The sequence below is a fragment of the Amblyraja radiata genome, chromosome 20 (genome assembly GCF_010909765.2).
Source record: "Amblyraja radiata isolate CabotCenter1 chromosome 20, sAmbRad1.1.pri, whole genome shotgun sequence".
Taxonomy (NCBI): Eukaryota; Metazoa; Chordata; class Chondrichthyes; order Rajiformes; family Rajidae; genus Amblyraja; species Amblyraja radiata.
This window is the reverse complement of record NC_045975.1, coordinates 33,463,665-33,475,670: the sequence shown is the minus strand read 5'-3', so window position 1 is coordinate 33,475,670 and position 12,006 is coordinate 33,463,665. Positions and strand designations below refer to the sequence as shown.

The 12,006-nt window shown below is 47.4% G+C and overlaps 1 protein-coding gene across 3 annotated transcripts in view; it reads right to left on the bottom strand.

Moving 5' to 3' along the window:
• arhgap1 (Rho GTPase activating protein 1) overlaps window positions 1-4,899 on the bottom strand; it is a 41,349-nt gene extending 36,450 nt beyond the window's left edge. Inside the window, exons 1-2 of one of the 3 annotated variants that reach the window (XM_033039223.1) lie at window positions 4,789-4,899; window positions 863-1,041 (exon numbers count right to left, since the gene is read on the bottom strand). In XM_033039223.1, the coding sequence (XP_032895114.1) occupies window positions 863-1,007 (145 nt within the window). In that variant the 5' untranslated portion in view covers window positions 1,008-1,041; window positions 4,789-4,899. Of the gene's footprint in view, window positions 1-862; window positions 1,042-4,785 lie in introns of all 3 variants that reach the window. The other 2 variants (XM_033039224.1, XM_033039225.1) reach the window with 2 other exon arrangements.
• Window positions 4,900-12,006: the final 7,107 nt, after the last annotated feature.

Genomic DNA, 12,006 nt, shown 5'->3' with positions numbered 1-12,006 from the left:
ACAATGTCAAATCTACCAATCCCTAACTGAGCATCAAGCTCATCCACTTTACTTCTTATACTTTGTGCATTCATAGATAATACTTTTAATCAAATACTTACCTCACCTTTCACATCGATTCCTATTTCACTTGGGCATACTATCCTATCCCTTTGTGAACTTTCTGCCCCGTCTTTCTTAACTTTTCCTATACTCTCTTTCCCATCATCCCTTCATATTCCATCCTAGTATTTCCAATTTGTCTCCTCCCCCTCACTATTTAGTTTAAACCCACCCGTGTAGCAGTGGCAAACCTGGCTGCCAGAATGCTGGTCCCCCGCCTGTTAAGGAGCAACCTGTCCCTTTTGTACAATTGCACAGAAGGGAGTAGAAAATTTGAAAATAGAGATTGTGTTGGATCAAAGCCAGGCAAGGAATAAGTGGAAACTGGTGAGAGGGGTGTGATTGACAGAAGGTGGAATAAATGATAAATGAGACAAAGCAGTGTCAGATATGAAGAGGAGTGAAATGTAAAGCCAGAGAGAGCAATATAAGTAGACGAAAGGAGACGGGGAGGGAAGAGAAGGGAGACAAATGTATTTCTATGAATTTTATGGAAATAATCCAATGTTTCATATTGTGACATGCACCAAGGACATACTGCAGAAACGCAGAATTACTGATGAAGCTAAAGTTAACATCAATGGAGAAGAATTAGTCATGTGTATGGAATGTTCATCTATTATTGGAATCTATTCCTTTTATATAACATCTTCCATCTCTTTAGCATTTACAACTGTGCTAATTGCCACAGTGGCACCTTGATCCTGGTGCTTACTCAGTTCTGGTGCTGAGCAGAAAATTCACCAAAATAAAAACTAACCTGACTTCAAATCCTCATCGTTGTCATTTTCTGCTGGCCAGGTCTTGTCATCCAATGGTGAAAGTTTGAGTTTTCCCAGTGTATTGGAAGCATCGTCGGTTGCAAGATCATCTTGTAAATCCACCAAAAGATCGGCTGTTGCCATTGCTGCTATTTCCCTTAACTAAACTGTAAAAAAAACTGGGGGGAAAGGATTTACAAAATTAACCCATTAGTTACCCTGATCAAAAGCAGATGTTTAAAATAATCAGCCAAGCATCCATATTTTAGTATATCAGTACTATAACACGGTACCCTTCTCAGTGCTGCTGTGTACAACGCTGATTCATTATTGCACTCTTGGCCCTGAGTCCAAGAACTCACAAGTATAATCCCCTCAACTTTATTGGGTCATCCATGTGAGTTGTTTGTTATTATGTTGGGGAGCTGGTGCAAATCCCAGCATAGCTGTCACTCCTCCAGCTATGGATCACTCAAGACTCCATGTAGAGGCACTGCTGTGAGGGATAGTTGCAAGGGGCAGGAGGTGAGGAGTTTGCTGATTCTGCTGCAAATTTGGGGCTCAATGCTGCACCCTGCTGACATGGTGAGTGTGGGCTAATGGTGGGGACCAGCAGCACCTACTCCATGTGTTGATAGGCCGTCTGGATATCACAGCCTCTCATCACCTCCTGCTGAATATGATGGAAGCTGCTGTGTCCCTTCTCTCCTTGTTTGGCTGCAAGTTCTCTCCTGGCTGGGAACAAGCTCAATGGCAGCAGCTGGACATAAACCATGTCACCATAGAGAAATCTTCACATCCTCAACAGCAGCCTGCAGTCTTCTAACGGATGCACCCAAGCCCTGCATCTCAGTGGCGAGCAACCACATTGCTGACCCTGGCCCCAAGCTCCAGACCAAGCTATGCCATAATTCATTGCTGGCGAGGAGGGCAGAAGGCCATGTACCGGGCATGGAAGCGTGCAAAAGTGGAGAGAGCAACGGTTTGCATTAGGTTTCCAGACCATAGTAAAGTCAGAAACCCATAAATAGCACTATAATGAGCTCTACCTCTGTCAATTCCATCAGTACTCTTCCCTGGCAGTGTATCTCAAAACATAAATGACGTGCTGGTCTAGTTAAGATGGAAACATTTTTTCCCCATCATCTGAGTATCATTTATTGATCCCAACAAGTGACATATTCGTGCAAGAATTCCAACCATCAGGATAAAGCACTTCATCAAACTAAATGCTGTGAATGATGAAAGCATATGGGATGAGGGCAGTCTGAGGGAGCTGACATTTCAATTATTTAAATACCCCAGCATTTATACAGATTGAAAAGCAACATTTTTTTTGTTTGGTAACTTGTATAAAATACAGATAGCAGTTGAATGAAGTTCTGCACATCCATCATTTCTACAAAAGACGAGGTTTCACCAAGCTTGATTCAGTTTGGATCTGGAAATGCTCTGTCCAGAAAATGAAAATGCATTCTCTATCATTATTTCTAAAAAAATAGTAGATAAGTATTACTAGTGTTTTACTTAATGCAAATTGAATTAATTTGATATAAAGTTGTTTGAAGCATTGTAATTGATTACCTTTAATAAAAAAATATATTTAAAAAAAAAAAAAAAAAAAAAAAAAAGAAAATGAAAATGCATGACATAGCATGATCCACAATATATTAAGTTGCTGAGACCAGAAGAAGTGCATGTGACTATTATTCACAACAGCCAATGCTGTATGTTAAGATTCTATAAGCTACAAACATCGTCTTATCCATGGTTCATATTTCTCCTTTGCCAGTAGAACACACAAGATAAGAATTAACTGCAGTAACCCTGACCAATTTTTCTTTCCTAATCCAGCATATTTGTTATTTGTAGCATTCTAGTTGAAATCAGCTAACTCAGCAAAGAGTATAAGGCTCTGAAAAGGCGATCGATATGACAAGGAAGTGGAGAGATAAGGAACAAAACTTAATAAAAATATATTCTTGATGTCCCAGTTGACTTAGATGTGTCCAGCCCAGAGCTTGTTCTTTGAACTTGTGCTCTGCTTTATTGGAAGAGTATAGGAGACCAAAGACGTGGTCCAAATGAGAATGAGTTGGAAAAATAAAGGAATAGCAACTGGAAGCTTAAACCTGGCAAGATCCAGCCATCTGGACTCAATGACTTTCGTAATTTCAGAGAATCATCAACTCCAGCCTTTATATCTCACTTTTCCAACATGTTATTTTATTTCCTTCTCTGCAGATAACTTTAAATACATGGTCAAATGTCCATTTATATTTCCTTCAAACCTGCTTTTTGTTGTTAACTAATTATTTTAATCACCTTTCTCCGTCAGTTCTTTCCTCATTTAGTCTTCCGCCCTATTAGACTTTAGTACATTCTCTCCTACCCCATGTCTTTTCTTGTCTTAAAACTTTATCTATTCTTTCCCAGTTCTGATAATTGTTACCAATCTAAAACAATGTTACTACCTCCTCAAATGTCGCTGACCACGTCAAGTTTTTTTCTGTTTATTTACTGAACAGAGGTTCAGTAAAAGGCAGAGATAGATAGATTCTTGATTATTAAGGGTGTCAGGGTTAATGGGGAGAAGGAAAGAGAATGGGTTAAGAGGGAAAAATAGATCAGCCATGATTGAATGGTGTAGTAGACTTGATGGGCCGAATGGCCTAATTCTGCTCCTATTACTAATGAGCAGTTCTATCCTGTCAAATTATTTTCTCTTCAATTCTGCACTAAAATATACTGAGCCAAAACAAATGATCAAACCTATACAACTAATATAAGTATTTTTTCTGTGTTCATTGATTGTAAGCATTTTGGGGGATTTTACATTACAAGTTACATTTAATGTCACAATTTTGACAATCTTATCTGTATGTTTCATGGACGTCACCAAACCAGAATGGAGGCGATGATAACACCCAACTACACAGCTACAATACGGTTCTACTTGGGGAGTGGTCGCAGCCAAACTATCAACCTATGCCCAGTCAATTTATCAAATAACATGTTCCAGTGACAGAAACAACTTGCACAAAATGAATAAGGTTAAACCCAACATGGAAAATAATACAGAATCCATTGCTCAGTTCGTATAAGACTGATCAGATTGCAATTTTCACATCTAGTTCACAATAATATTCATCTGGCATTGAAGTGTGTTAATTGGATTCACATAGTACATCAGGATACTTAATACTACCAAATCCAGATGAGCAAAGTGATAGGAATTTGGTGGAAGATGGGGGGTGGGGGGTGCGGAACACGAGGAGAGAAGAGCCGATGGAGGGGAGGGGAGGGGGGGGGGACAGGGCTGGGGGAACACTGGAGAAATGCGAGAGGGGGGGAAGGAGGGTCTGATGGAGGGTGGGAGGTGTTAGTGGTGGGGATACATGGGGGGAGGATATGTGGTGGAGGGTCTTATGGAGGGGGACGTGGGAAGGATGGAAGGGTCTGATGGGGGGCGTAGGTTGAGTCCGCTGATGGGGGGGGGGGGGGGGGGGCGATGAATGGGGAGGGGGAGACTGTTGAATGGGGTGGGGGGGGGCTCTGATGGACTCCGCTGGAGGGGAGACATGGGGAGAGGGGTCGTGGAGAGTTCCCGAATGGCCGGCGGGTGGGCATGAAACGGGTTACAGGACCGTGGGGGGGGTCCGTGAGTAGATTCCGATGGAGAGGGGGGGGGGGGGGGGGGGGGGGCTCCACTGAAGAGGACATTTGGGGCGTCGGTGGGAAGGGGGTGGTGGGGAGTGCCCGCTTGGGCGGGGAGGGGAAGGATGGGCATGAAACCGGTTACAGGAGCGGGGACGATGCCCGGGGAGAGGCGGCGGGCGGGCGGGCGGGGGCACGGCCGCAAGCTGGGGCGCTCCCCGGAGAGGGGGTGTGGTGTGAACACCCCAGGTGTCGGGTCGCTCACCGCCACCTCGGCCGCCGGCGATGTTCAGGAACCTGCGCCTCCGTCAACAACAAAACTCACTCCCAGCGGCTGAAGCGGAACTCGTCCCACCCCGGTCCGACGCTATTTACTGTCTTCCCCGCCCCGCTCGCTCGCTCGCTGCGGACGCTCTTTCCAGTTCTGCCGTCTATACCGTCCCCCCGTCCCCCCCTCCCCCCTCCTCGCCTCTAATCCACCTCCACGCAAAGTACAAATGATTGAGAAACATGAGCAAGACACAAAGTACTGGAGGAACTCAGCAGGCCAGACAACATCCATGGAGGGAATGGACAGGCGACGTTTAGGGTCAGGACACTTAATCAGACTGATAGGAGGGGAAGGTTGGTTGGCAGATTGGTGGAGATAGTTTCAGATGCTAGAGAGGTGAAAAAGAGACAAAAAGGTCAGATAAGGAGCAGAGGGATGTAAAGTTGTTTGCCAACCGCCAAAAAAAAACTACATAGAAGACATAGAAGAGGGATGTAAAGGCAGAGAGAGGGATATGGTGCAAGGGGATGGGGATAAGAGGGGGGGGGGGATAAAAGGGAAATGGACTGGGGATGGGAGATTTGTGTGCAAAGGAAAAGAGCAGGGTTTCTGGAGGAGGGTGTGCAAGATCATAGAAGAAATGTGAACTGTAGTATGTGGGCACGGGAAAGTTGAAGGGTTGAAAGCGGAACATTTAATGTTCGTACCATTAGGTCGTAAAGGGCATGTCCCACTTGGCTGTCTTTTGTGCCTCATTTACGCGTCATATGTAAAATAGGTCGACGCGTGGGTGACGCGGTATTGCGCGGTGCTCCAGGATTTCGTAGTGTAACGAAATCCTCGCGCGCCACCTGGGTGACGTATCGCGTACGAACGCTGACGCATTGGCGTCCCGACGTCTCACGTGTATCGCGTGGCGACGCATGGTTACGTCATCATGCGTCGACTTCCGTAACCATGCATCGCCGCGCCGCTGGGTATTCTAATGACGTCACGCGCACCAGACGGCTGTGCTGATGCTTGATTTGCGTGCGACGTCGCACATCACGAAGCAGCGACCTATTTTACATATGACGCGTAAATGAGGAGCAAATGACGGCCAAGTGGGACAGGCCCTTAAGTTACGGAATACGCGGTGCTGTTCTTCAAGTTTGTGTGGCCATACTTTGGCAGTGGAGGGGGCGAGGACAGAAATATCGGTATGGGAAGGGGAGTTAAAGTGGTTAGCAACCAGGAGATTCAGCAAGCCTTGACAGACAAAGTGCAAGTGATTGGCGAAATGGTCACCTAGTCTACAATCGTCAAATTCTCAAATGTAGTAGATGAGATTGGAAATGGATACATGAACCTCTGTCTCACCTAGAAGAGTTGCTGGGGTTCCTGAATAGAAATGAGATAGGAAGTGTAGGGGCAAATGTTACATCTCCAGCAGTTGCAGGGGAAAGTACCTGGTGAGGGGCCGGGTTGTGAGGGAAAGGGTAAGTGAGCTAAGGTGCTGTGGAAGAAGTGATATCTATGGAAATCTCTATAGACACAGGACCTCAACCATCAGGCTCTTGTATTACCCTGCACAACCCTACTCACAACCTACCTCAGCACCAAACTACTGTGGACTTTATTATAGTTGTCCTACCAACTTTGGTTTTTGGACAATCGCAGTCTAATTTATGGAGAATAACTGATAATATATTGTATATTTTGTTTGTTGCATCTAATGTAGCTGTAAATCTGAAACAAGTAAGAATGTTTGTTCCCATTTATATTCGATGCATGTGACAACCAACCACTGTTGAGAACCCCATGAATGTCAAGTGACAGTCCCATGGGACTGTTTGTTTCAAAACAAAAGCAGAGGGAGCACGGGGAAGAAACCACAACTCACAGAGAATTCAGGAACAAGGAAACTCACAGAGGTCAAATAAAACATTTTGGTTAATTGCTCTTTAATGGTTGAGGGCGGGGAGCCAAAGATAGGGTGTGAAATTTATGTAGAAAACCAAAAAGGAAAGGAGATAAGGCACTAGTTATTAAAACTCCTTATAACTATGAGTGCACAAGCAGCATAGTTGGTGCTAGAAATCCCGATCCATCAGATATATGTTCAGACAGTATGTGCGTGTGCAATAGCCTGATGGAGTTTCTGCCCTTAAGAGACAATAGGTGCAGGAGTAGGCCATTCGGCCCTTCGAGCCAATACCGCCATTCAATGTGATCATGGTTGATCATTCACAATCAGTACCCCGTTCTTGCCTTCTCCCCATACCTCTTGACTCCGCGATCTTTAAGAGCTCAATCAAACATTCTCTTGAAAGTATCCAGAGAACTGGCCTCCACCGCCCTCTGAGGCAGAGAATTCCACAGACTTACAACTCTCTGTGTGAAAAAGTATTTCCTCATCTCTGTTCTAAATGGCTTACCCCATATTCTTAAACTGTGCCCCCTGGTTCTGGACTCCCCCAACATCGGGAACATGTTTCCCTTAATAATCTTATATGCTTCAATAAAATGCCCTCTCATCCTTCTAAATTCCAGAGTATATGAGCCCAGCCGCTCCATTCTATCAACATATGACAGTCCCGTCATCCCGGGAATTAACTTCGTAAACCTTCGCTGCATCCCCTCAATAGCAAGAATGTCCTTCCTCAAATTTGGAGAACAAAACTGCACACAATACTCCGGGTGTGATCTCACTAGGGCCCTGTACAACTGCAGAAGGACCTCTTTGCTCCTATACTCAACTCCTCTTGTTATGAAGGCCAACATGCCATTTGCTTTCTTCACTGCCTGCTGTACCTGCATACTTACTTTCAGTAGGTACACAAAAATGCTGGAGAAACTCAGCGGGTGCAGCAGCATCTATGGAGCGAAGGAAATAGGCGACGTTTCGGGCCGAATGCCTTCTTCAGACCCTTCATCAGCTTACTTTCAGTGACTGATGAACAAAGAACCCCAGATCCCGTTGTACTTCCCCTTTTCCCAACTGGACATCATTTTAATAATCATCCTTCCTGTTTTTGCCACCAAAGTGGATAACCTCACCTTTATCCACATTAAACTGCATCTGCCATGCATCTGCCCACTCACCCAATCTGTCCAAGTCACCCTGCATCCTCATAGCATCATCCTCACTGTTCACACTACCACCCAGGTTTGTGTCATCTGCAAATTTGCTAATGTTACTTTTAATCCCTTCATCTAAATCATTAATATATATTGTAAATAGCTGCGGTCCCAGCACCGAGCCTTGCGGTACCCCACTAATCACTGCCTGCCATTCTGAAAGGGACCCATTAATCTCTACTCTTTGTTTCCTGTCTGCCAACCAATTTTCTAGTCCGGAAGTGGCGGCGCTGCCCTGGCAGCAGCGGCTCGCCTGCAGTCCGTTTGTTTTTACTTTTTTGTGTTGTTTTTTTTCGTTTTGTCTAGTTAAGTTTTTGGTTGTTAGGTGGGGTGTATGTGGGGGGGGGGGGGGGGTTGAAACGGGGCTTGCTGTCTCTCCCTTCGGGGGAATGCGACTTTTTTGTCGTATCCCCCTTCTCTGCCTCCGTCTGCGCTGAGGCCTAATGGCGGAGCTGGCGACCTCGAGACTCCGGAGGCAGAGCCAGTCAGGACTTGCCTTGGGCTCGCTCCCGTGAGGGCGGTCCGGCTCGGGGCTGGAACGGCGCTCCCGTGAGGGGGCTGTGATGCTCCCGTGAGGGCGGCCTGGCGCGGGGCTGAGACTCTCCCGTGAGGGGCTGTGGCGCTCCCGTCGGAGCGGCCCAGCTCGAGGGTGGAATGGCGTTCCCATCGGGGCGGCCCAGCTCGAGGGAGGAATGGCGCTCCCGTCGGGGCGGCCCAGCTCGAGGGAGGTACGGCGCTCCCGTCGGAGCGGCCCAGCTCGAGGGAGGAACGGCACTCACGTGAGGGCGATCCGGCTAGGGGCTGGAACGCTGCTCCGGTGGCTGGGACGGCGTTCTGGCGGCGGTGACCTGAGTCCGGGGTTCAGCCGCGGGCCAACGGCTGCGTCCCCTAGCCTTGAGGGCAGCAGCTTCGACCACCCCGGGCCGCGGTGTTTGAGCCGGCCCGTTTGCGGGGTTCGGTGAGCCGCGGGACTGTTTGTACCATCGCCCGGTGGGGTATCGCCTCAGCGCAGAGGGAGAAGAGGAGGGAAGAGACTGCAGCCCTAAGATTTTTGCCTCCACCACAGTGAGGAGGATGTTAATTTGTGTTTATTGTTGTTTATTATTGTTTATTATTGTATTATTGTATGTATGACTGCAGGCACGAAATTTCGTTCAGACCGTAAGGTCTGAATGACAATAAAAGTAATTCTAATTCTATCCATGTCATAACCCTACCCCCAATACATGTGCACTATAATTGCCCACTGATCTATGTGGGACCTTATCAAATGCTTTCTGAAAGTCCAGGTACACCACATCCACTGGCTCTCACTTGTCCATTTTCCTAGTTACATTCTCAAAAAATTCCAGAAGATTAGTCAAGCATGATTTCCCCTTCGTAAATCCATGCTGACTCGGACCGATCCTGCTACTGCTATCCAAATGTGCCACTATTTCATCTTTTATAATTGACTCCAGCAACTTCCCCACCACCGATGTCAGGCTAACTGTCTCCCACCTTTCTTAAAAAGTGGGATAACATTAGCTACCCTCCAATCCACAGGAACTGATCCTGAATCTATAGAACATTGGAAAGTGTTCACCAATGTGTCCACGATTGGGAGAGCCACTTCCTTAAGTACCCTGGGATGCAGACCATCATGCCCTGGGGATTTATCAGCCTTCAGTCCCATCAGACCCAACACCATTTCCTGCCGAATGTGAATTTCCTTCAGTTCCTCTGTCACCCCAGATCCTCTAGCCACTAGTACATCAGGGAGATTGTTTGTGTCTTCTTTAGTGAATACGGATCCAAAGTACTTGTTCAAATCGTCTGCCATTTCCTTGTTCTACATAATATTCCCCATTTTCAGTCAAGGGTCCAATTTTGGTCTTAAAATAATTTATTCCTCTTCACATACCTAAAGAAGCTTTTACTATCCTCCTTTATATTCTTGGCTAGCTTACCTACGTACCTCATCTTTTCTCCCCGTATTGCTTTTTTAGTTATCTGTTTTAGTTTTAGTTGCTCTTTAAAAGTTACCCAATCCTCTGGCTTCCCGCTCATCTTTGCTATGTTATAGTTGTTCTCTTTTATTTTTAAACTGTCCCCGACTTCCCTTGACAGCCACGGTCGCCCCTTACTCCCTTTGGAATATTTCTTCCTCTTTGGAATGAATTGATCCTCCACCTTCTGTGTAATACCTGCCATTATTGTTCCACTGTCATCCCTGCTAGGGTATCTTTCCAGCCAACTTTGACTAGCTCCTCCCTCATGGCTCCATAGTCCCCTTTGTTCAACTGCAATACTGACACCTCCGATTTACCCTTCTCCCTCTCAAATTGCAGATTAAAACTTATCATATTATGGTCACTACCTCCTAATGGCACCTTTACCTCGAGTTCCCTTATCAAATCCGGTCCATTACACAACACTAAATCCAAAATTGCCTTCTCCCTGGTAGGCTCAATACAAGCTGCTCAAAAAATCCATCACGGAGGCACTCCACAAACTCCCTTTCATGGGGTCCAGTAACAATCTGATTTTCCGTCTACCTGCATGTTGAAATCTCCAATAACAACCGTAGCATTACCTTTACGACCTGCCAATTTTAACTCTTAACTAGACTAAGTGGGACCCATTGCGTCCCAGTCACACGGGAGGCCTGGTCCCCCAACGCAACCCATTCCCCAAAGCCATATTCCACCACTCACCCGTTCCCCCAACCAACCCGTTCCCACAATGAAATATTCCACCACTCACACATAGCCCCTAACTGCGCAGGCGCAGCTGACAGGTTCCCGTTGTGACGCCTCTGATCCGCCCTTCTCCCCCCATTCTGCCCCTTGCCCTTCTCTCCCCCCCCCCAATGCACTCACTCCACCCCCCCCCCCCCCAAACCCACCCCCATCATCCACTCTTTGCGGCGCAGCCATTCCCGCCCATTGGGTTCCCATTGTGACATAGAACACGCAGGTTTACTGCGCAGGCGCAGCTGACGGGCACGGCAAATGGAAAAGGGATTTATTAAAGTTTAAAATGTGAATATAACAACAATTTAAATGTTAAAGATGAGATTTATGCGGTCCATTCTTTCTTGTTGTGTCTCTTGTTGCGTCCTGCGGCGGGGGAGGGGGACGGCTTCAGGAAGGGGCTGTCGGGGAACGCCCTACAGCGGTAGGCCACGGCAGCTCTCCCCCCACCGGCCCCCGACAAGTCCCGCCTTAAGCCGTCCCCGTCCCCCGGCTGCAGAACGCAACAAGAGACACAACAAGAAAGAATGGACCGCATAAATCTCGTCTTTAACATTTAAATTGTTGTTATATTTTAGCCGTCCCCTCCCCACCGGCCCCCGCCTGAAGCCGTCCCGTCCCCGGCTGCAGGATGCTCCACCCCCCCCCCCCCCCAATCGGGTCCCGCCTGAAACCGTCCCAGTCTCCAGCTCGGGGACCTGCAGCTGGGGATGGGGACGGCTTCAGGTGGGGGCCAGTGGGGGGGCAGCATCCTGTAGCGGGGGAGGGGTACGGCTTCAGGAGAGGGCTGTCGGTGGCTGGGGGGGGGGGGGGTGTAGATCAAACAGTATTGCTGATTTGATCCGTGTCTGTCATCGTCCTGGAGGCATAAGCAACAGGCCACGCATCCTGCAGACATGCTGCACCGAGGCCGTACTGGGATGCATCACTGGTCAAAGTAATAGGTTTATTGACATCGTAATAAGCCAGGGTAGGTAGGCATGACATCTGACGTTTTAGTGGGTCAAATGCATGTTGCTGCTGTTCATGCCATGTCCAGGCAGTGTCCTTGTGAGTTGCCTTAAGGGAGCCGAGATCTCGGCGAAGTTGGGAACGAATTTTCTGAGGTAATTAACCATGCCCAGAAATCTCTGCAGGCCTGCAACATCAATGGGCGTGGGACATTTCACTAACAGCCACAGTCTTAGAAGGATCCGCCTTGAGACCATCAGCCGTGAAAATATGCCCCACGTAGCTCACCTGGTTAACACGGAAACAACATCTTTGGGGATTCAGTTTTAAGTTCACTTCCCTGGCATGCTCGAGTACGTTCTTCAAGTTGGCATCATGTTGTTCCATGTCTTTGCCAGGGGTAAGCGTC